The sequence below is a fragment of the Oryx dammah genome, unplaced genomic scaffold, assembly GCF_014754425.2.
Source record: "Oryx dammah isolate SB20612 unplaced genomic scaffold, SCBI_Odam_1.1 HiC_scaffold_9, whole genome shotgun sequence".
Lineage (NCBI taxonomy): Eukaryota > Metazoa > Chordata > Mammalia > Artiodactyla > Bovidae > Oryx > Oryx dammah.
Window position 1 is genome coordinate 52,435,938 of NW_024070193.1, and position 25,796 is coordinate 52,461,733.

The 25,796-nt window shown below is 36.7% G+C and overlaps 1 protein-coding gene across 18 annotated transcripts in view; it reads left to right on the forward strand.

Moving 5' to 3' along the window:
* CLASP2 (cytoplasmic linker associated protein 2) overlaps window positions 1-25,796 on the forward strand; it is a 176,243-nt gene that overhangs the window by 94,297 nt on the left and 56,150 nt on the right. For 11 of the 18 annotated variants that reach the window (XM_040246289.1, XM_040246290.1, XM_040246291.1 and 8 more), the window contains 8 exons: window positions 750-809; window positions 2,057-2,134; window positions 2,818-2,985; window positions 7,342-7,397; window positions 8,567-8,740; window positions 16,355-16,378; window positions 18,488-18,505; window positions 20,595-20,696. In XM_040246289.1, coding sequence (XP_040102223.1) covers window positions 750-809; window positions 2,057-2,134; window positions 2,818-2,985; window positions 7,342-7,397; window positions 8,567-8,740; window positions 16,355-16,378; window positions 18,488-18,505; window positions 20,595-20,696 — 680 coding nt within the window. Of the gene's footprint in view, window positions 1-749; window positions 810-2,056; window positions 2,135-2,817; window positions 2,986-7,341; window positions 7,398-8,566; window positions 8,741-16,354; window positions 16,379-18,487; window positions 18,506-20,594; window positions 20,697-20,850; window positions 20,878-23,589; window positions 23,617-25,796 lie in introns of all 18 variants that reach the window. The other 7 variants (XM_040246295.1, XM_040246299.1, XM_040246296.1 and 4 more) reach the window with 3 other exon arrangements.

The following is a 25,796-nucleotide window of genomic DNA, read 5'->3' on the forward strand; positions in this document are numbered from 1 at the left end:
GAAGTAATGTCATCCATCCTAGTTTTTATTCCAGCTGTGAACGTGATTAAAAAGGGACAATGAGAAGCATTGGTTTAATTAAGTAGAACTTCTTACATCTCATGGAGATGTAAGGGGTGGAAAATTGGAGCTGTATTTGTGATAATTGACTGAAGGAGATTTTATTCAGTAAGTTCAAGAGATTTCAGACAGAATTGAGATGTGATTATTGGATGTGGATGAGAGAGGTGATGTCAGCTGCTTCACGCTGTGATCGCTCAAGTTAAAATGTCAGGGTTTAAGTCCCAGCTCTGTGACTGTGGGCACGTTAGTTTAACCTCCATGTTGTCTCCTGGTCTGTACCATACGGGCTCCACGAGTAGGCTGGGAGGGTGAGGATTACTTGTTGTTTCGCATGTGGTGTTTGAGTTGACCTCGTAGCTATCTTGGCCACCATTCCGTGTCTTCAGTTTCTAGTGCATAGTAGGTGTTTGATAAGTATCTTTTAAGTTAAGTTAAATTTTATATTTGAGAAACATTTTCAAGTTAAAATTAAGGTCTTTTTGAACTGTTAAGCATAGGGATAGTTGGAGTCTTAAAAAGAGTTAAGTATTTGAGAGTAAAAATATCTAAAAACATGTCTTATACTTTAATTCAAAAGGCAAAATGCAGAATTATAGAAGAAAGTATTAATTAGCATTTAGTTATAGAATTATATAACTGAGTATTAATATTGCAACATTTAGTTAATAGTAATTTTTATTTTTCAGGCGTTCATTTGAATTTTTAGATCTGTTATTACAGGAGTGGCAGACTCACTCATTGGAAAGGTATGCATCGGCTCTTCCTCTTCCACCGTTCTCCCCTCCCCTTTGTCATCACTTCTTTAGAAATTGATGGTATTGGTTTTGCATTATTTCTTATTTTCCTTTACAAGTTATTTGTACTGCTTTTCCTTTAAAGCTGAGGTGTTCCTCTTACTCATCGTAGCTGTGATTTTCTTCTTTGTGGGGTGAATGAGGGTCTCTTAGGTGAATGGGCAAGAAATTCCAGGTTAAATTGGACAGGAAATTCCAGGTTATATAAGAAATTCCAGGTTAAATTGGGCAGGTATTTTAAAATGTATCTCTAGTCATGTAAGATAGGTTTCCCAAGGTGCAATTAATCAAGTAATGAATGATTTAGGATAGAAGAAAGGCACTTCTTTTCAGAGGAAAGAGATCAAAAACGTAAGAGAGATTTTTTGGCAGATTTCTCCACACCAGCTGTCAGGTGTCATTGGCCATGTGTATACTGGGCAATGTTTAATGAAGCTCTGCTGTGAAAAAGAGGGCAATATGGGCAGCTAGTCAGTCACTGGCTATTTGTATGGCTGTATTTCTCATTTGTTTCTCATATGAAGCTTGGGATTTACATGTGTTTATGTTGAATACATTGCTGATTTTCCATTCTTACGGAAAGCATTAAATCTATTCACAACCCATTTTAAAAAAATAGAATATGTTGTTTACTGCAGGCATGATATAATTCCAAGCTTTCTTTACGATCTTTTGTGGCAGCTGCTATTCAGTTTTGTTAGATTGTAACTGATTTTACTACTAGTACATTTCTTCACTGGTAGGTTACTGAGGAACCACACAAAAGATTTTCTTTAATTCATGAAAAATTTAAAATTTTAGTACTATTTATCTGGACTCCATATAAAAATAATTATGTTCAGGTTTATAATGTTTGACTTGTCAGAAGGAAACCATACATGAGCAAAATGTGTGGGGCGGATTATTAGGAAATGTTGCAATCTTAGATTCATTATTATATGCTGCTGCTACTGCTGCTAAGTCGCTTCAGTTGTGTCTGACTCTGTGCGACCCCATAGATGGCAGCCCACCAGGCTCCCCTGTCCCTGGGATTCTCCAGGCAAGAACACTGGAGTGGGTTGTCATTTCCTTCTCCAATAGTATATGCTAGTTACCTTTTTTCTCTCCCTTGCCCATTTGTGATTGATGTGTGATATACAGTATATAGGCAGTATCGTTTGTGGTGAAATAGACGAACCTAAAGGTACTTTATTTTATAGACATGCAGCTGTCTTGGTTGAAACTATTAAGAAGGGAATTCATGATGCTGATGCTGAGGCCAGAGTGGAGGCTAGAAAGTAAGTCTATAAGGTACTTTTGTGTTGGTTTAAACATACTTTGGTCTTTTCTTTGACAGAAATTATACTGGGAGAATGAAAATATTGAAAGTGTCCCAAGTATTGTATTTGATCAGCTTTTTAGTCAAGTGGAGATTGATTTTTCTCCATTAAACCTGTACTGGTTGTCTTAATAGTTCACTTAGCCTTGTTGTTTATATATCCATCAGTATTCGTATTACATCATAACATATTCACTTTTGTTGTGAATAAAAATACCTAATTTACTGAACATTTGTTAGGTGCCTGGTACTTTGTAGGGCAGTAGGTATATGTTCTTTTCTAATCTTTAAAATGATCCAATGAAGGTGCTATCTCCTCTGGCAAGTGAAGTTTGGAGTTCTGGAAGTTTGCACAAGGCCACCCAAATTGTAAGAATTATAGTCAGGTTTTGAACTGAGATCTCCTTTTCTCAAAAGCCTGTTGTCTTTCTCCAAAAACTTGTTTAATTTAGAAAGTATTCACTTGGCACATTGTGGCTATGTTAAAACCTTTGGGGTTAAAAACTTTTGCTCTTCTTGAATGTACACATTTTATGGTTAATGTATAATCATGCAAAGTTATTTCTTTTAAGGTGTTTTTGGGTTTTTTTTTTTTTTTTTTTAGAAAAAAACCTTAAATTTTGTTGTTTGTTTGTTTTACAGGACATATATGGGTCTTAGAAACCACTTCCCTGGTGAAGCCGAAACACTGTATAATTCCCTCGAGCCGTCTTATCAGAAGAGTCTTCAGACTTACTTAAAGAGTTCTGGCAGCGTAGCATCTCTTCCACAATCAGACAGGTCCTCGTCTAGCTCCCAAGAAAGCCTCAAGTAAGGTCATATAAAGGATCATTACTGATTACTTCCTCTTTTCAGCTCCGCAGAGTTCCTTAAGTTGGATGGTTGCTTTCTTCTTAAAGCCTTGAAAGACTGATGACTGAATGTGCTTATTTCCTTTGGTCTATTGCCTCAGGGGTTGGATTACATGCTTGTATAGCTTCTTCTCATTGGATTGAGTTTAGGGATTCAAAGTTTGTGTGAACAGTTTCAGACATATTTTGTTAGAATATGTTCATTTCTTTGAGAAAGATTGGAAACCACTAATTTGTATGCTTCTTTTTAATACACCCAAAATAGTCCATATAGTAAGTAGCCCATTTCTAGGGCACTGTTATGGAGGGATTATAATGGAGATTCAGAAATCGTCTTTAAAACTTTTACACAGCACTGTGTGACTGGTAAAAACGCCATTGCTTTCTTTCCTTGCCTCTGGCATAGTTTGAGGTTTTAGCAACTCCCTCCAGGGGACAAAGTTATCTAGTGTTTGACTCACTTCTCTGTAACTCCACTCTCATCATTATCATTATGCTGGCCACCTCATACCCTTGCTGCCTTGGCAGTTATATCCTGTTTTCTGTTTCTCTAGCCCTATAAGATGGCTAAGATCCCTAACAGTGGCCAGAAATATCTGCAGATTTCTCTAGGGAAGAGCAGCTCGCAGAATATTGGTCTGCCTCGCTGTAGTTTCTGTGTCTTTAGGGTTTTCACCCCCACAAAGATTGCTAGTTGCCTTGGCAACTTCCTGGTCCAGGACAGGTACCAGGGTGGGCAGGAGAGGTATCTGGGGCACAGTTGGAGGAAGTACTCACTAAATAAGAGTTCAGTGGCTTACAAGTTTTCAGAGTAAAAGAAGATATGATTTGATTTAAAAAAATAATTATTGTAGGAATAATTGTACCTAAATTTCTATTTAAATTTGTGATAAATCCTTCACCTTGAATGAGCTTTGTTGCTTTTTTTCCCTTTACTTTTACTTGTTGTATTCAAACTTTGTATATGAGTCAGCTGAAGATCATTGTTAAAATACAGAATCTGATTAAGTAAATCTGAGATGGGACCTGAGATTCTGCATGTTTTACACATTCCTAGGTGATGTCATTGCTTTTTGTCTATGGACCATTCTTTGAGTAGCAAGGATCTAAATAAGATATTTTATCTTACTCTAGTTCAGTTCAGTTTAGTTGCTCAGTAGTGTCCAACTCTTTGCGACCCCATGAATCACAGCATGCCAGGCCTCCCTGTCCATCACCATCTCTTGGAGTTCACTCAAACTCACGTCCATCGAGTCGGGATGCCATCCAGCCATCTCATCCTCTGTCGTCCCCTTTTCTTCCTGCCCCCAATCCCTCCCAGCAACAGAGTCTTTTCCAATGAGTCAACTTTTCACATGAGGTGGCCAAAGTACTGGAGTTTCAGCTTTAGCATCATTCCTTCCAAGTAAGACCTAAGGCTGATCTCCTTTAGAATAGACTGGTTGGATCTCCTTGCAGTCCAAGGGACTCTCAAGAGTCTTCTCCAACACCACAGTTCAAAAGCATCAATTCTTTGGCGGTGAGCTTTCTTCACAGTCAAACTCTCGCATCCATACATGACTACTGGAAAAACCATGATATGATCACGATGGTATGATCACTCACCTAGAGCCAGACATCCTAGAATGTGAAGTCAAGTGGGCCTTAGAAAGCATCACTACGAAAAAAAAAAAAAAAAAGAAAGCATCACTACGAACAAAGCTGGTGGAGGTGATGGAATTCCAGTGGAGCTATTTCAAATCCTCAAAGATGATGCTGTGAAAGTGCTGCACTCAGTATGCCAGCAAATTTGGAAAACTCAGCAGTGGCCACAGGACTGGAAAAGGTCAGTTTTCATTCCAATCCCAAAGAAAGGCAATGCCAAAGAATGCTCAAACTACTGCACAATTGCACTCATCTCACATGCTGGTAAAGTAATGCTCAAAATTCTCCAAGCCAGGCTTCAGCAATACGTGAACCGTGAACTTCCAGATGTTCAAGCTGGTTTTCGAAAAGGCAGAGGAACCAGAGATCAAATTGCCAACATCCGTTGGATCATCGAAAAAGCAAGAGAGTTCCAGAAAAACATCTGCTTTATTGACTATGCCAAAGCCTTTGACTGTGTGGATCACAACAAACTGTGGAAAATTCTGAAAGAGATGGGAATACCAGAGCACCTGACCTGCCTCTTGAGAAATATGTATGCAGGTCAGGAAGAAACAGTTAGAACTGGACATGGAACAACAGTCTGGTTCCAAATAGGGAAAGGAATATGTCAAGGCTGTATATTGTCACCCTGCTTATTTAACTTCTATGCAGAGTACATCATGAGAAACACTGGGCTGGATGAAGCACAAGCTGGAATCAAGATTGCCAGGAGAAATATCAATAACCTCAGATATGCAGATGACACCACCCTTATGGCAGAAAGTGAAGAGGAACTAAAAAAGCCTCCTGATGAAAGTGAAAGAAGAGGGTGAAAGAGTTGGCTTAAAGCTCAACATTCAGAAAACGAAGATCATGGCATCTGGTCCCATCACTTAATGGGAAATAGATGGGGAAACAGTGGAAACAGTGTCAGACTTTTATTTTGGGGAGCTCCAAAATCACTGCAGATGGTGACTGCAGCCATGAAATTAAAAGACGCTTACTCCTTGGAAGAAAGTTTATGACCAACCTAGATAGCATATTGAAAAGCAGAAACATTACTGTGCCAACAAAGGTCCTTTTAGTCAAGGCTATGGTTTTTCCAGTGATCTTACTCTAGTAGAACATCTTTAAACATAAACAGCTTTGAAATCTGTGGACTTGAATCAATCTGCCTCACATAACAGTTTTAGGAGACAATTATAAAAATAATATAATATTGGGTTTGATAACCAAATGCCAAATTTACCATTTAATAATAACAACTTAGGGCTTCTCTGGTGACTCAGACGGTAAAAAATTGGCCTGCAACGTGGAGACCCGGGTTCAGTCCCTGGGCCAGGAAAATCCCTTGGAGAACGGAATGGCAACCCACTTCAGTATTCTTGCCTGGAGAATTCCATGGACAGAGGAGCTTTGTGGGCTGCAGTCCATGGGGTCACAGAGTCGGACACAGCTGAGCGACTTACACACAATAATAACTTAAGAATATTTTCAGTAGTCTGAAATTAACCTCTCTTCCCCTCACCTTTAAAATTTGTAGATAGGGAATTCCCTGGCAGTCCAGGGGTTAGGACTCTATGCTCTCACTGTCACGGACCCAGGTTCAGTCCCTGGTCTGGGAACTAAAAATCCCACAAGCTGACTTCTCTGATGGTCCAGCGGTTTAAGAATCCCCTGCCAATGCAGAGAATACAGATTCAATCCCTAGTCTGGGAAGATTGTACATGCCACAGGGCAGCTAAGCCCATGGGCCACAGCTGCTGAGCCTGTGCTCTACAGCGCAAGAGCCACGACTACTGAAGCCGCATGCTCTCGAGCCTGAGCTCCACAAGAGAAGCCTCCACAACAAGAATGCCTTGAACCACAGCTAGAGGAAGCCGGCACAGCAACGACGATCAAGCACAGCCAAAGATAAATAATAAAATTTTAAAAAATCCCACAAGCCATGACAAGCAAGTGAACAAACGAATAATATAATAAAGTAAAATAAAATTCATAGATATACTTTCCAGATCCTCTTACATACTTAGATATGTTTATTTTGGGGCTGCAGAGTACCATTGTAGTTAAAGGTAAGTAATCAGGAAAGATATTAAAGGAGGCAGTGGATTCTTTTGAAATGATTCTAGCTGTTTTGCTTTCTAATCACGTTAATACCCGTTACCCTCAGCAGCAGTTTGTAGCTTTGTTTCTCTTGCCCCCCACAGTAACACTTAATAGCACTACTGTAGATGGCATTATATCTACAGAGTAATTGCTTGACTTTCCAGTGGCCACAACTGTTATGACTTAGGTGATGGAGGCTTTGGTTTCACTGAACTCCCTGTGTACTGGTAATAGTACTCCCTCTCTCTCCTTCTAAGTAAAATACCTCAGAATAAAAGTGTTGGAGAGTGCCATTATTGAGTTCCCCGTTATAATATGTGTGCCGAGGACAAGAGTGAATAGCAGCCACCTGGTCCCTGTTCCTGTAGAGCTTACAGTCTTTATTCAGTGCTAGTATTTCATTTTTGCCTCACAACTAATTTAGATACCAATTATACATGACAACAACTGTTCTGAAGTAATTTGTTAAAGAAAAATTGAAACCAAGTGCTTCTCAACTCTTCAGAAATCTCAGTGGTGTTTCATTAAGTGTTGTCAGAGGAGTGATAAATTATTAAAAGTATTTCTTTTTACCTTGCAGTCGCCCTTTTTCTGCAAAATGGTCTACAGCAAACCCATCTGCTGTGGCTGGAAGAGGTAAATTGCCTTTTTAAGAGTCATAGCATATTTTACTTAATAAAGTAAAAGTGACTTTATAAATAAAAGTTACTGTGTAAAAAGCTTTTCTCACTCAGAGTGTCATCAAGAATTTAAAAGTTTAAAACATTTATAAAGTTTTCCTTAAAAGTTTTTGAAGCACATTAGAACTGTTTAAAAGCTAAACAGTTAAAAACAATAGCTTTTAAACTGTTTTGATGTGACTAACAAGGAGAAAATCATTTTACATTGTAAATACCACACATATACACTTCACAACCTGTGTTTGTATACCATGTACATATACTACCTACAGTGTATTATATGTAATTATATACCTGCAACATACATGTAACATGTAGTATATTATATGTCAATATATGTGTATAGTATAATCTGAAGTTCCAGGAAGTCTACTTACCTTTACGTGTGACACACTCTGTTTTTCTATTTTGTTTCATTTCTTTAAAGTGCCATCCTGACCTACTCAGTTAATTTCACAGCTTTATTAATGGGTCATAACTCAGAGTTTATAAAACTCCTTATTAAAACTGAAAAACTAAACACCAGAAATTTATTTTTATTTTATTTTTTATGTTTTAATATTTATTTGGGTCCATTTTTGAACTGAGGTGACTTCTTTCAGCATCTCAGCCATTAAACACCAGAAATTTAATGACTTAATTTGCATTGCCTGAGAGTGGCAGAACCTGAATTATTTTCTGAATTATCTTATCCCCGCACTGGTTCTACTTGCATTATTTTTATGGTCAAACAGTAGCCTTGCTGTCATCTATTTATCTTGTGTAGCACTTCAGTTTCATGAATCAGTTGTAAGTGTCATCTTTTCATTTACAAAACAATCCTATGAAGTTCTACAAAGTATGGTTATTTTTTCCCATTTTTTTGGAAGGGGGAAATAAGGCAGAGAAATATTGAGAAAAAATTGTCCAAGAAGATTTACTTGCAGCAACATTGAAACTGAGGCATCCTGATTTTAAAGTACTTTTGTAGAATCTAGAAATGGATACTTTTCTAGTATCCATTTGGCCACTATTTCCTTTTTGGATCATCATTCAATATCTTGTGGTGATTTCAAGTTTGTATAATTTTTATGCCATTTGCAATGATGAAAATAATAGAGGTTACCTTTCCTTTGTTTTTCATAGTATCAGCAGGCAGCAGTAAAGCCAGTTCTCTTCCTGGAAGCCTGCAGCGTTCACGAAGCGACATCGATGTGAATGCTGCTGCCGGCGCCAAGGCACACCATGCTGCCGGACAGGCTGTGCGAAGTGGGCGGCTAGGTGCAGGGGCCCTGAACCCCGGCTCCTATGCATCACTAGGTAAGACCGCTCACTATTGGAGGTTGTACTGCATCTTCTCCCTGGGCTCAGGACACTAGAGAACCATCATCAGTTTCAGCAACTGATCGTGGTGATAGCTGTATCATCTCCATTTCATTCTTTCTAATTATGAATAGTCTGTATATTTTATATGATTCTGTCCTTGGAATGGAGTTCTGAGATATCTAAAATGCCTTATTTCTCCTCCTCCTAATCATCTTGATCAAAGGAAGAGCTCTTGATTTGCCTGTAGAAGTGCAGAACTGTAGAATTGTTTTCACAGTTCTGCACTACTGCCACATCCAGCTGCTGGTTACTGAGGAGGTTTGGTCTTATACCCAGCTTCTCCATTCCCCTTCTCCTATCTCTGTTCCCTTCCCAAGAAGGTAAAGGCTTTTCAGAATCTAGGAAAACTGCAAAGCTTAATCATAATCAAAACTTAAACATACATCCCCAAAGCCATTCAGAGTTTATTTTTTATATCCATCAACCTTAGAAGTTTCCGGTTGGTTAGCCGTATTATTTGTCTTACTTTTGTGCTTCATTTTTCTTTCTCTTGAGTAATAATGATAGAACACTAGGCAGGCAAACCATTGGCAGTCCATAGGAAGTGCAGCGATTCTGGGTGTGTGTGTAGTACATGGTAAAGGTGGCAGAGCTGCATCCAGTGAGGAAAACATAGATTATTCATTAAATGGTGTTAAACACATGGCTTGCAGTCTGGTACAAAATTAAGTTAGAATCACGTTTTACACTGTATAACAGTTTATTCCAGGTGACTGAAAAGTTGAACAAAAATATAAAGCAACTTGATGAAAACATAATAGTTGAGTATTCATCTAATCTCAGGTTGGAGAAGACATTTCTAAGTATAAAAGCCAAAAAACCATGAGGGAAAAGTCCCTCAGATCAAAATCTAAGTGTAAAAATGTAACAAGTGGCTGAAAACAGAAAGGGAAAAAGGTTTTGCCAGGTACTGAAAAAAATGTAAAATGTCTCCAAGTTTTATACATCTCGGGAAAACAGGTGAGCTTATTTTTATAGAAAAAAATTTTATATATGTCAAGAAAAGCATATTTCAGAATTACCACCAAAACACCAGAACAGATATTGAACATCAGTTGTAATCAAACAGATGCAAATTGACCTATAAATAAAACAAGAAAGATAAAGTTGGTGACTGCTGGTCATAAAGAATGCAGGTAAAAGTACAGATGTGAACTAATCATGGAGCACTGTTATCTGAGTGGCATTTTCATGATACCCATGAAACTTTCTTAAATGTTCAATGTTTTGAGCCTGCAGTCCAATGTTTTTAGATAACTATGCCAGGAAATAAAAAGAACATTTATTATGTTTTAATAATGTATTAGATTCAAGTTTGATATGTTACAAGGGGAAATGTTTAAGTTATGGTATACCCTTATTATGACATGCAGCCACTGACAAGTCATATTTTTAATAAAGATCAAGTGATATAGCCTACCAAAAAATTTTGATAATTTCATCATTTTGTATAAAATTATACATATGAAGGACTGGGCAAATACAGTTTTTTCTAAGATTCATCTATATCATTGCATGTAGCTAAAGTTCCTTTATATTTCTGTATGTAATGTTCTATTGTATGAATATATCACAATTTAGTTTTCTATTGGTGGCCATCTTGGTTGTTTCCTTTTTTTGTTGTTGTTATTATGAATAATACTTATAAACATTTTTATTTATAGGACTGGACAAAAATGTTGACAAAGATGTCAACAGTGGGTTGATCACTGCTTTTAATTTTCATAAAACTTTTCTGTATTTGAAACATTACCTTGCTAGAAACGCATTATTATTTTGGTATATGAAAACCAATCAATATAATATACCTTGTAGTAGAACAAAGGACAAAAATCACATGATCACTAGATGCAGAAAAGGCATTTGACAAATTCTGTCACTCTTTCATGATCTCAACAAACTGGGATAGAAGGAAACTTTCTGAGCGTGATAAAGATATCTGTGAAAAATCCACAGCTATCATATATGACATGATGAAAGACTGGATGCTTCCCTGAAAATCATCAACAAGATAAGGATGTCCACTCTTGCCCTTCCTAAGAGCATTGCTATGGAAATTCTAGCCAGGTCAGTTAGGTTAGAAAAAGAAATAAAAAATATCGAGATTGGAAAAGAATTAAAACTTCATCTTACATATAGAAAACGTAATCTTATATATAGAAAATCCTAAGAAATTCACAAAAAACTATTCGAGCTTTTTAATGAGTTTAGCAGAAGTTATAGAAGGTAAGATCAATATGCAAAAATCAGTTGGATTTCTAAATGCTAGCAGTGAACAATGTGAAAATAAAGTAGGAAAGCATTTCCAATGACAATAACCTCAAAAAGAAAAAATACTTAGGAATCTATATAACAGAAGAAGTGTAGGACTTCTCCAGGAATAACCACTCCTGTGTTTCTCCTTTACTCTCACACTCACACTGCTGACACCAGTGTGTGGGATTTCACACCAGCAATTCTCAGACAACAGCTGGGTATCCTTCAGTGCAATTCAGTTGGAACATAATATATATTAACACAGACCTCACAGGTTAAAGGCTCCCGCCCCGACTCGCACACCCTTCAGACATCAACTGCAAGTCCAGGTTGTACCTGTGCTTCTGACCAACTGGCTGTAAGTCAGAGGTGCCCTTGCCCCCCTCCTTTACAAAGGGAATTAAAGGATATGATGAGCAGTCGGATGAAGAGAGATAGGGTTCAAGGTCTGGAAAAGTCTGAAGCCCAGAGCTGCTTTCCCTGTGGAGCTGCGGTGTGCCGCTCTCCCAGCATATGGGTGTGTTAGACAACCAGAACCTCTGCATCTCGTGCTTCTGGCACTTTTGTGGAAGCTTCATCACAGTCATAGTTGATCATTTACTCGGTCTCCAACTCCACGCCCCTTCCCGGAGGATGGAGGATGGGGCTGAAAATGCCAAGCTTCCAACCATGGTTTCGTCTTTCTGGGACCGTCCCGCATCCTGAAGCTATCCGGGAGCCCACCAGGAAATGCCTCATTAGAACAGAAAACACTCCTGTCACCCAGGAAATTCCAAGGAACTTAGGAGCTCTGTCAGGTACCAGGTCACCAGCAAATACTAGAACAAAAGGTACTCCAGCCTACCACATAAGAAATTACAAGGGGTTTAGGACCTCTGCCAGGAATTAGGGCCATATATATGTTTTCTTTCACATTTGTACACTGAAAACTACAACACACTGTTAAGAGGATTTAAAGATCTAAATAAATGGAAAGACATTCATTGTTAAGATAGGAAATTGACTTACGGATTCAATGTAATCCCTCTCAAACGTCCAGCTATGTTTTTACAGAAATTGACAAACTGCTCCTAAAATTCATATGAAAATGCAAAGGATCCAGAATAGATGAAATGATCTTGGGAAAAAAAGAGCAAACTTGGTATACTCACACTTTCCGATTTCAGAACTTACTTCAAAGCTGCAATAATCTAGTCTGTGTGGTACTGGCATAAAGATAGACAAATACACCAATGCAAAGAATTGAGAGTCCAGAAATAAACCCATGTATCTATGATGAGCTGATTTTCAACAAGGGTGCCAAAACCATGCCGTAGAGAAGAATTCTTTTCAACAAATGGTGCTGGAACAACTGGATAGCCACATGCCAAGAAATGAATTTGGACCCCTACCTCATACTATATCCAAAATATTAACTCAAAATAGATTAAAGACCCAAATGTAAGAGCTACAGCTATAAAGCTCTTAGAAGGAAACACATGTATAAATCTTCATTGTCTTGAATGATGCTATGTTTTCTTAGATACTTTACCGAACACACACAACCGAAGAGAAGCTGGATAAAGCTTGGACTTCATCAAATTAAAAATTTTGTTTCAAAGGGCACCATCAAGAAAGTGAAGAGACAACACACAAAATAGAGAAAATGTGCAAATCATGTATCTGATTAAGGACTTAGATCTCAAATATATAAAGAATTTTTATAACTCAGTAACAAAAAGACAATTCTGTTTAAAAAATAGGCAAAGAATTTGAATATGCATTTCTCTAAAGACAATATACAAATTACCAGTGAAAGCACATAAAAAGATGCTCAACATCATTAGACATTAGGGAAATGAAATTCGAAAGCACCTCTTCACACTCACTAGGATGGCTGGTGAAGATATGGAGAAACTGAAACATCACATACTGCTCATGGAATGTAAGCAGAGCCACCCTGGGAGCAGCTTGGGAGTTGCTCAAAAAGTGAAACAGAGAGTTCCACTCCCAGCTGTTTACCCAAGACATATGAAACATATGTTCTCATTAAAATATATACATGAATAAATGTTCAAGCAACATTATTCATAACAGCCGTAAAGTGGAAACAACTCAAATGTTCATCAGCTGGTAGCTGGTTAAGCAGATATGTACATACAATGAGACGGGATATCACTCAGCCATAAAAAGGATCAAACTACATAAAAATGGAATACTAGTGCATCCTCTAAGATGATGGAACTTGAAAGCATTATCAAGGTAAGTTCAAACTGGCACATACTTATGATTCCATTTGCATGAAAGGCCTAGAATAGGTGAATCCACAGAAACATAAAGCAGTTGTTGCTAAGTGATGGGAGTTGGGAGAAATAGAGGGTGACATCAGTGGGTGTAAGATTTCTTTTTGAAGTGATGAAGGTGTTCTGGAATTGGGTATGTATGAGGGTTGTGCAGTCTTGTGAATATATTAAAAGCACTGAATTGTGTACTATGGTACATGAATTATACATTAATTTTTTAAGTGGGGAAAAATGGGAAACATAATAAAACTTACTCATTGTGAGTCTTAACAATAAAACATATTTAACAGCTTTTATTTTTTAGTACTAGGAAAAAATATTGAATTTGAAGTGTTTTAATGTGAATTTGAAAGCCTTTTGCTGCGGTGTTTTTTTCATAGGAAAGTCGTAACAGTGCCATGAGATTCCTTAATTTGTTTCTTTGGTTCCTTAAGGTTTGAAGGGCATGTTTGCTTTCTTACAGAAGGGAAAGGTGCCCTCTGTCCTCTTTTTTTCCTGACCCAGGCTCACACTCAGGGACAATGAGATACTAGCCTGTGGCTCTTTCCAGAGCTTAGAGAATAGATTTTCTCATTCTTTCTATTTCTGTGTCTTTTTCTCTTTTCCGTGCTGTCTTCCTTCCTTCCCTCCCTCCCTCCGTTCCTCTCTTCTTCCTTCCTAGACGCCTTCCTCCCCTCTTTCTGACCTTTCTTATACCGATGGGACTTGTGTTTTCTTCACTTTGATTCTGTTTATAATGGCTGAACATTTATGGATCCAGAGATAATATGCTTCTGTACTGAAACAATCTCTCAGTCTATCAGTAGGTTGCTAAAAGATGAGCAGCTAAAAGCTTGTTGAGTTTTACGCATTTTGAGTTTGACATCGCCGAGACATCAACCTGGAATTGTTATGGAGGCACAGTAGTATATGAGAAAGAATTACATACAATGGCAGAAAACTCAAGAGAGAGATCTGTGCTTGAGATTAGATTCAGAAATGATTAGGGACTGTTCTTATTATAATCTTTCAATATTAAACTCAATACATTACTTAAAGCAGTTGCCACTGGGTTTTTCCGCCACTAAAGTACTGAATCCTTTAACAGTGGGATATGATGAGTGTTTTGAGGTTTACCCTTTAAAACTTTATCCTGAGAAGAAGTTTGATAGAATGGGAGACAGGAATTTCTATTAAGGAAACCTTGACATATCTATGCCAAATTTATGAATATTTGTTCTCAATGGCTAGGTTTGTGAGATTGCCTAAATGAAAAAGAAAGTAAATGATTTCAGTGGTATCATGTGACAGAAGTCAGACTTCTTTGATTGAGGAAGAAGTTGGAAGGAGAATCTGCCTAAATTATTCCTATGCTTAATGGTTGAGAGGAGATAAAAAAAACATTGTAGCAATTATCTATAGTTAAAGGTTAATGAACTTCTTGTTTTTTCAAAATTAAGGGAGTTACATATGTTTGTGTACTAATTTGGTAGGATCAATAGAGAAGAAAAAGTTAAAATGCAAGAATGAGAGGAAATCACTTATGGCCAGAATTCTTGTGAAAGGTATAAGGAATAGGATGTATAGCACTAGGGAGTTAGCCTTGGGTGTTGAAAGGTCATCAGCGTCACTGAGGTATGGGGAAGAAAAGGAAGAAGCAGGTAGTTCACATGTCTTTGGGGCAGCTGGGCGTTGAGAACCACGTCATCAGGAGTTTGTTGTGTCTGTGTTTTCACATTTGAGGAAATAGAGTCAGGACATTGCTGATAAAAACCAGGTTGTGTCTGAGAGGCGACTGGAAGTGTGCTACAGCTTGTTGAGGGGTCACAAGAGGTGGGGTACTCTTCTGGCCTTCCTGCAACCGCCCACACAGTTAAGAGACTTGCTGGAAGAACTCACACGACTTGGCTGTACTCATGGCTGAGGTTTATTAGAGCAAAAGGACACACAGCAGGATCAGCAAGGGAAAACAACCCATTGGGTGTTCTGGAGGCGTCGAGGCACAGGCTTTCAGAGTTATCCCTCCCAGAGGCAAAATGATGGGCTGTATGAAACATGCTCCTTCCTCCAGCAGTGACTGTAGAACATGTGTGTAGTGTTTCTGCCCAGGGAGACTCACTTAAGACTCAGCCCAGGGTGAGGGTAAAGGGGGGGTGGTTAGGTAGGCACTGCCATATACCCAGCCACAATTACCAACATCTGTTCTCCCAAAGAGAGAGCAGGTATTCCTCATAAATCACATTATCTGCAAAAACAGTTCAGGCAAGTTCCTTTAACAGGAGTTCGATACCTTGTCCCCAACACTGAAACAGTCAGGATCCAAAACTAACTTACCAGCGGCCAGCTAAGGGCCAGCCCTGTAATTAGGCTTTTCTTAAGAGTATCAGGCCTGGTATGTTAATAATTTTCTGCACAGTCACTCAAGGCCAAGCCTGATGATTACCCTAGTTTCTAGCAGTGCCTTTATGCATGACTTTGTGGTTTTATAATTGTCTCTGTTGGGGCACCTCAGTGTAGCGGGGTAGAAAATTAGAGTCGTTTGATTTATCCATACTTCAGGGCTTACAGGACCGAAAGTACTAGGAAAGGATGGGGTGAGGAAGCAGCAAGGCAGTAGAGGGAAGATAATGACAAAAGAGCTAAATTTAGAGTGGAATTTGGGGGTGTGCTCTAGCCTATAGAGGAAGAAAGAAAGCAAGGCGAAGTGACTCAGATTATGAGAAGCTCAGCAGACCCAAGCAGGAGGTTTGTCTGATGGTGGAGGCGCCCAAGGTTGGAACATGGGCTTCTCTAACTTCTCTACGCAAATAAAAATTAGACTTATTATCAATTCAGTTCTTTTTTTTTTCTTTCTGATATCTTTGTCTCACAAAGGAAATTCATCTTATTTAATCTAGTATGTTTTAATTGAAAAGCTTCATATCTGTGCTGTGAATTCTATCTTCTTGGAAATAATGTTTTCCAGGGGTTATAAAATCTTTTTCTAATATACCAAGTTTTCCTCTGTTCTTTGCTTGCTCTTTCATCAAAGAGGATACTTCTGACAAGATGGATGGTAAGAACTTCCTTTTCTAATTCTACTAAAAAATTTTATGGTTCTTGGATTCTGTGTAATATCTTTGTTCTCTTAATTTCTGAAAATAGACTGCTTATTTAGCAGCAGTCTTAATGTGAAAATGGTTCCATAATTCTCTGATTGAATTTGGGGCTAGACATATCCATTTTGGGTTTCTCAGTTTATTCAAATACTAAATTACTGTTTGTTTAAGTTGAATCAATTTTCTTAACTTTTTTCAACCTGAGCCCTTAGAATATTCTCGATTTCTCAAGTCTTTCTCAGAAATACCAGATTCAAGAGAAAGGAACCTCATAAGTCACATAATTCGATTCTTTAGTTTACTAACTCTGCTATAGAGAGAGACAAATGACATATTTTACGGATTCATATGTCTCCTCTGGTGGCTCAGTGGTAAAAAATCTGTTGCCAATGCAGGAGACACGTGAGACTCAGGTTCGATCCCTGGGTCAGGAAGATCCACTGGAGAAGGAAAGGACAACCCATTCCAGCATTCTAGCCTGGGAAATTCCCTGGGTCAGAAAAAAGTCAGATACAACTTAGCGATTAAACAACAATAACAGTGGTCATTTATGAAAATGAAATGCTAGGTACAGATGCTGTCTTTTTAAGAGTGTGTTTCAAATGAACATTTAATCAAAGTTATTTTGAGCTGTACCTTTTAAATTTCATTATTTAGTTTATCTTTAGGTGCTTGATCCAGTATGATAGTTTTATCTGTATGGTATTTTTGTCTGGTACTAGACTATATTATCCATACTTTTCCTTCACATCATCAGCTACTACAGTGTTATCTAGGAACTGGAGCTTTTTTGTAAGAACTTGTAAGAAGATCATGAATCTGTAAGTCATAGTGTGAGATCTAGGAAAAATGGAAAACTATGTGTTTTTCTATCAATTATTACATAAACTCTGAAATGGGTTTATCTTCCACTCTGATGATTTATTTAATCTTGGCTTGGGTACATGAGTGTTATTTATAATTGGTCTCTGTGTCTCTTTATGTTTAATGTATTTCATAAATTTAAGGAATTATTAAATGAATGAAAACCCACCAAGAGATAGTTTCTATATTTCAGACCGTGTGGTATCACTTCTGTCACTGAGAGTCTGGATCCTTAAAAAAACAAATTATTCTCACTTTACAGATCAAAATTTTTCTTGTTTGGGTCAGAAACATCAGCCTATTTGAGAAATCACCTGTGTTATATAATGTGATACTCTAATTGATATTTAGTCCCTTTTTGTTTTTTTTTTTTAATCTATATACACACAGAGAGAAAAATATCTGCTATTGCTCTATAATAGTAATGAGTTCTGATATTCATCCTTGATTTTTTTTGACCATGCTGTGCAACTTGTGGCATCTCAGTTCCCCAACCAGGGATTGAACCCCAGACCTTAGCAGTAAAAATGTGGAGTCCTAACCAGTGGACTGCCAGGAAATTCTCTTTACTTGATAATTTTTTTGCTAGCTTTTACAACATCTTCAGTTCAGTTCAGTTCAGTTCAGTCACTCAGTCCTGTCTGACTCTTTGCAACCCCATGAATCAAGGAATACAAAAAAGCTTGAATAAATAGCTGATAGATTCATAGGTAACGCTTTGATGAAAACAACACAGCCTGGGTCATGGATGTGATTCCCATGTTTGTCAGTTAGTTTTCTAGTTCTTTCTTGGGCTCCCTTTTGAAAATGCTCAGAAAGTATTCTTATACTGGAAAGATACATTAAAACATTTGTTTTGAAGGGAGCAGTGACAGAGTTGTATCATTCTTGAGTAATTAGTTTTATTACTTTTCTTCATTTAAAATTTTCAATATGAAATACAGTAGACAAACTGGTTTATTTCAGAATTTTGCTATTTTCAGTTGTCTAGTTTTAACTGTTTTATGCTGTGAGTCTTTAGGTTACCTCAAATTTTGTTTTATCTCAAAACCTTTTAAAAGCTAATTTAAGGCTACCAAACTAAAAGATATTTTTTTCTTTTGCCCTTTTGTTTTCGTCTTGGGGGGGAGGCACAAGGAAAGTCTTAATATCAACATTGGCAGACTTTGTTGAAACGTTATTGTTTTATTTCTCTTATTTAGGAACAGCATCTGAAGATGGTAAGAATTAAACATTTTGTTAGTAACACAAATACCTCTACATTAATATTTTCATTAGTAGGAATTAAATATTAAAAACTAAAATAGGCTACTTTCTTTGCAGATCTATAATTTGCCAGCTGTGCTAGCTTCTACATTTTGTGTTTGGTTGTGTTATTCATGTAGATTTTTTTTTTTTTTCCTAATCCTTCATCCTGGAGTTTTGCTGTGTATCTTGCATTATCTCATGCTGGAAAAAACATAATTGCTTCACATGTTTAATAATACCTAGTATAAAGTTACCTAGTTTCATTTTTTTCTGTAGTGACATTAATGCCTTTCTTATGTGTTTTTGTTTTTTTAATTTTTGCCAGTTCATTTATACTTTGTGAATGCACGCATCATTGCTTTATCATTGGAGTTTAAATATCATCCCATTTAAATGCATTTATTTTGTCAGCTTTTAAATGTATCTTTGATTTTGAGTCAGTGCCTGGGGAATTGCATATGGTATGAATTTGGAAGTACAAAAACCTTGCTAGATACAATACTTTATTTTGCTGAACCAATTTACCTTTTTAAAAATATTTATTACTTTTCAATTTGGAGAAAGGAAAATCTTCAGTGTTTTTATTTATCCTGCTTAGAGGCTATCTTATTAATTAAGCCTCTGATATGAACCACAATTTTTTCCCACATTTTACGAGTGGCATTTTCTTGTAATACAACCAAGTAGATTTGACATTTTGATGGTCTCATGTTTACTCTGATATATTTGAAATATTTTCATATTTTAAGTTTTAGAATACTTTATAAAAATGGTTTCTGGCACTGTGTCACTATAATTTAGATGGTAATATCAAAATAATTTATCCTAACTTCCTTATTATAATGGATAAATTTTGCATTTCAAAAATAATAATTTTCTTTCTATTTTACTTCTTAGTCAGGAGAACATCATGTCCTATTCTAAGCAGACTCTGTAAAAGGGTGAAAGTCCTGAATCATGAGCTTTTGGGGGGCCTTGAAGAAGTTGATAGAATGAGAGGATCTACCACCTGTACTTCTCATTTTGCTTCATTTTATTCCTTGTTCTTAGTTATTCTCTTCTCTTCCCTCACTCATTTCATAATTTTGAAATTTTCCTTACCTTTAGATACGTTTTCTTAATTAATATTGCCGTATCAAGCTAGCCCGTAGATTGTGATTGCCCTCCAAGTTGTGCCTTTTAAGTGAAAAGGATTCTAAGCTCTTCTCCATGATCACGTTGGTATGGGTTCCAATGTGATAGTGATTGAGGCTGTTGCTCGAGAACACCAAAGTACCTACTAGTAATATATTTTTGTTTTTTCTAATGACAGTTTACTTAAGCACTTCAATAAATAAGCATTCTCTCCTTTGGTTCAAGAGCTCTAGAAACATTTCTGCGCCTTGGTTTCATGGAGGGGGGTGAAACAGTAATAGAGAAGGAAGGAATACTGATTGGAGGCAGAGAAGGAAATGTGTAAAGTGCCAACTCCTCTGTGATTGGTGTTTCCTCAAATAATTTTATAAATGGAAGTTGGCTGTTTGGGGAAGAGAATAGTAAATGTGTCCATGTATGTCTGTAGTACTCTGATGTTTAGCACAGCATATAAAAAGATATTTTAGCTAGTATTGTATCTTCCTGCAAATCCCTTCGGAAGTACATTTTCAGTCCAAAAGACCAGGCTGTTGTTTCTAAGCTTAGGCTTGTATTTTAAACTATAGGCTGAATTTGAGAATAAATTAAATTTCATGGAAACTGAATAAATGTATGCCTGTGGTAATTATCTTAATTATAACTCTACTGGACTAATAATATCAAACTGAGAATAATGGAGATCTTTTAGCTTGACTTTATTCTTACCCTTAAAGTTAGTTTATGGTGCAACACACAAAAAACAGTATATATTTTTAAAATTTCAAGGGAAAATGCTAATCTTTAGAGTGAAGTTTACAGTGTTACAGAATTTAATGATACTTGAGAAGCACACCCAATTAGAAAATTGTAGTGAGATTTTTTTTTCCCCCTCATTACTAAATATTATAGAAAAATGTCTGTAATTATATAAATCATTTTATTCTTTAGGGCGGGTGAGAGCAAAGCTTTCAGCACCACTTGCTAGTGTGGGAAATGCCAAGACAGATTCCAGAGGAAGAAGTCGAACAAAGATGGTGTCTCAGTCACAGCGTATGTATTACCTATTAGTTCTCTCGTGTTTCTACTATGTTAGGATAAGCGTGTTCTTTGTATGTTACTGTATTAGGAGATTGACCAGTGGAAAAAGACAAAACTAATTCCCAAAAAGACAAGCCACATACTGAGTTCTTGTTCTGTACTTTAGGTTCATCATCACCTGACAAAAATGAAGGTATTTTTTTTTCAATGTTTTGGGTCAGTTGTTGTGCATGTTTTTGAACTTTTGGAGTGGGTGTTGTCTTGTCCTTGATGTGTTACTAGGGCTGCATCATTGATACCTGCCACTTAGAAAGAGAAACTTCATCTGTTATACAGACTTTTGCATGGAGATAACACAACTCTTTTATTAGCATTAAGGTTTTCACAGTCTACTCAGAAACTGTAAATGTGGAAAATTGTGCTTTTTAGGGGCAAAATAATTGCTGTATGTTAGCATCAAATCTGGTTGCATCTAGTTAATTATTCAAGGACAGGTATGTAGTATCTTTGTACTTTCCCTAAAATCCATTAGAATACAGTCAGCATTTTTGGCAGGTATATACTGATTTATAAAGAGGAAACAAATTGAAATGACCAGTTTTGTTAATATTCCTTGTTAAATTTAAGATTTATATCTTTGCAGTTTCATTGGAAGCTGAGTTTCTCATAAGCGCAATTATTAAAAAGCACAATTTTGAATTCTAGGTAAAATGAATGATCCATTCCTCTATGTTCCAGAATAGTAATATATACACTTATGGCATAATTAATTTAAAAGAGATCTCTTTCCTTCTTTATCAAGAAATTTTCCTTAGTACATACCTCTTAGAACAGGGATTTTTTCTAGGGAGGTAATTCTGGGGTTCTTCTTTATATCATTACTTGGTCATTTTGGAAAGAAAGAAATGTAGCTATCTTCTACTGTTCTTTAGATAATATTTCAAGATATAGATGCCCAGTTCGTCTGTTTTTTAACTTGATTCTTGAATCTTAGAATTAGGGAAAGGAGCTGGGCTTAGAGGGTGCCAGATGATGATTAGACAAGTCCAGCCTAGCAGATTCTCCTCTTTCCAAAGTAAAAAAATCCAGGCAGGGTAAAGATTGGAGCACTCAACAAGAGTCCTAAAAAAAGCAGAAATGCTCCAGTAAAATTGGTCTGCAAATTGAGGATTATTTACAAATAGGAGAAACAGAGTAATTGTTTAACTTAATCTTTAGCAGTGTAACACAGAAGTTTAGAGCCTTGCTATTCCCAATGCGATGCCCCAGCCAGCATCAGCATCGCCTGGGGACGCAGGCCTGAGAAGCTCACCACAGGTGTGCTGGGTCCATTCCTTAACAGGATCGGTCAGCGACGTCTGCTACAGTCAGGTCTGCGAACTATTGACTTGGATCATGGTATCTGGAGCCGTACTTCCCAGAGTTGATCATGGCTATTCCAGGTTATTTAAAGTTGTTACATTTCTGTGTACTTCGAGTATAACCAGTAAAATGAATAGGATAATCTTACAGGATTGTTGTGAGGGTGAAATTAGTGTATTTGCCTGAGCACAAAGTACATGCTCTATATTTTAGCTGATAAAAGTGATCTCTTTGTTTTTCTTAATGTCATGTCAACTGAATTTTATACTCCTGTTGTGCACTTTTCTATACCTTGTTAGTCTTACGGCCTTCAGGAAACAAAAATCATGGTGAAGGAAATTTAAAGCATAAGGAAAAGTAAAGATAGCAACCCGAGACTGTATCTAGTATCTTAAGGATAAAACTTAGTTTCATGTGAGAGATTTTACTGAGTTTTCTTCTAAACTAACACTAAGACTGAACTCATGGCAGAGATTCAAAGTGCTTTGTGTATGATCTTTTAATATATTACTTAAGGACCTCCATTTTAAGTGTATTATTACTACTGATCACATCGAGAATATACAATAATTTTTTTATATTTGGTTTTTGACATTGAAACCCTATGCACAGTACTTCAAATCCTCTCCTAGAGTGTGAGAACCTAATAATAGGCTTTTAGACCCAGTAAGATTTTAAGATCAGATAACTTTCCCACAGTAAAATCACTTAGGTTTTAAATCATACCGGTGAGGTTTTTATTTGCTTGCTTATATATTTATTTGAATGACTGTTTGTTTTCTTTCAAATTCTTTTGAAAAAAGATATTGCAGCTTTATATAATTTGATGCAAGTCTCTTTACACACATTTACACAGAAACATTACTGTGTTGTGAAGTAATTCACTAGGGTTTGCATGGTCTTTCCATATTTTATATCACCATTTAAGGGAAAAAAAATCTTGAGTCAAAGCAGGTATGTTCTAATGGCTAACCAAAAATAAATTGAAAGCAGACCCAATGGAGAGACTTCCAGACTTAATTATTTACTTAAAGATTGTGTCTTTTCTTGTCGGTAGTGACTGATTATGTACAAATGATTGTACAGCCTGTGAGAAATTTTGTCTCTCCACCCACCCTGCTACTGTTCAGTTTTTTTCCCTCAATGTCTTAAGAAAGATAAAATCTGTAGCTTTTTCATGTAATTTTTCTTCAGCTAGAAGATGCTGTAATTCTTCCTCACCTGTAGTTTTTAAATGTTTAAATAATAAAAATTTAAACATTTAATTATTTAGATTATAGCCTATCAGAAGAAAAGCTGAAAAATCTGCACTTTACACCTTCATTTCATCTGCTTTGTCCATTGGTGTCTGATCTCAGTTACCAGCTGTGAAAACTACTCGGTGTTCTGCTTTTGTTAAAGTTTGCTTTTTTTGCTTTAGGATTTTTAATTTTCAAAACTGACTAAAGCTTTCTTATTTCCATCTGCCATGCATTTTAAATCTGCTTCTTCCCTCTTCATGGATTATAACCCTTACCCTAATTCTGCCTTTACACTTGTTCAGGATCACAATCTGCTAATACCATTGGTGGTAAGAATCTATAGATTTTATTTGTGCATCAGTTGTTTGATCATCTATTTTCATTATCAAGAATGGGTTCTATTCAGCAGAAATTCTTAACATTTAATATTCTATCATTTTGTAGCCATTATTGGGGTAAAATTTCCCAATTTTGATTTTCCTGTGACCTGTCCTTATTTGTTACTAAAACCCTGGTTTTTTAAAATTATCCATGTTGAGCCCACAAAGTGTAAACATCCCAAAGCAGGGGAGCTTTAGTAATGCCTTGAAAATAGCTCATAAAAAGTACAAAACAGTGATTTGAAAACTTTAGGCAGCACAAGAGAAATTAGTTATCCAAATTCAAATTTTGCAAATTATTTTCTAGTAGCATGATGTTGCTAGGTGCATCATACCCTTTTTTTTTTATCAACTGTGATTTTCCTCAAAGAAATAATTAACCTTGCTAGTTCTTTTGCTGGGGAAAGAGCCGTGATATTTTCTTCTTCTAAGTAGGAATGACTGCAAATGGGTTGTAGGCCCTGGATTATCATGCTGTTCATGGCAGGTAGTGGAGAAGAGCACGAAATGATTAACACTGCCAGCTGTATTTCCTAGCACAGGGCATGAATGAATTCAAATATATACAGAGGGAGCTTACATAGTTTGGTAAGTTCAGCCAATCTAGAATAGATGGAGTGGTTACTCTTGCTTCTATACTGCATGTTTCTTCTCTGCTGAATAGATCCACATCTCAAGGAATTCTCCAGTTTCCTACCAACACCTTCACCTCCTAAACTTACATCGGTTTTAACAGAATAACATGTTGTATGTGGTCAGTTCATTATTTATATTTTTATATTGTCACATTCCTATAAAATATTCCATCAGCTTACCTTGCATTGTGAGTTTGTGGCATGTTGGGTGTTTGGGTGTTTTTGGTATGTATGTTTAGTTTAGATGCTGCATGGAGAAAATAGGTGCCTTGTGAGTATCCCTAAGGTTATGACTGAAAGAAACCTCATCTAAACATTCTTCTCCTGAAATGTCATGGAACAATTCAAATGAACCATCATTTTAAAAGTACACTTGTATAATTTCCCTGCAATAATTTAGAATTCTTTCTACACAAATAAATAAACTGTCAATTTCATCATAAACATTGCTTTGTTTTACAGTATTGCTATAAACAGCAGAAGATGAGTTTCATATTGTATACTGGTAAAGTTTAGGAATTAAGCATGAGTTTAAATTGTATTCAGGAACACCATGCCAAGAAAACAGTAACAAGGGTCACAGATCATCAACCTATGGATCATATCCAGTCTGCCTCTATTTATGTACAATTTGGTCTATACAACATGATAAAAATAAGAAAATGTCAGAGCGTTCATTAAAAAAATATCGAAAAATGTGGCCAATGTTACCTCAATACGGGGCTGGTTTGAACTAAAAAGTCACCACTCCCTCCCTTGAACTCAGCACTCCTTCCGCATTGATGTTCCCTGCTTCTCCCCATTGACTTTGAGTCTTTAATCTTTGCTCTGTGAAAGTGAGGCATGACTGGGTAAAATGATACAAGGTGAGCAGGGACTGTGGAGAAGTGCCCAACAAAGAGGAAACGTTTCTTTCATGGAGTTTTATTTAAGTTCAGGTTTAACTTTTATAATGCTACTATCCAGAATCTAGAGTTAAAATTATACCTTGGACTTACCTAGTTTATTTTCCTTTTCAATGCAAACACAAAATGCTCTGATTGACAAGGAGCTTACCTCTTTAAAAACTATACAATTCTAGTTTAAACGCATGTTTCTTTTTTTAAAATTCTTGCCCCCGTCTCTGAGATTTTGTCCAGCTCCCCCTCTCTACCTGACCACATCTTCTCTCTTCCAAGACTGGAAGTTACTAGTTTTGAAAGAATCTATTTTCTTTGACATTTATTTGCCCATTAATCTTTATTCTACCAAAACATCTACATGCCAGACTTTGGCCACCCAAGACCCTTTTTTTATTTGGAGGCAAATAACAAAACCTGTTTCTTTTTTAGCTGGCCCAACTTTGTAAACATTTAAAATTTAATCTTGGGACTTTCCTGGCTTTCTAATGGCTAAGACTCCACACTTCCGCTGTGGGGGGCACGGATTTGATCCCTGGTTGGAGAATGAAGATCCTATATGCCACTCAGTGTTGCCAAAATAAATAAATGAACA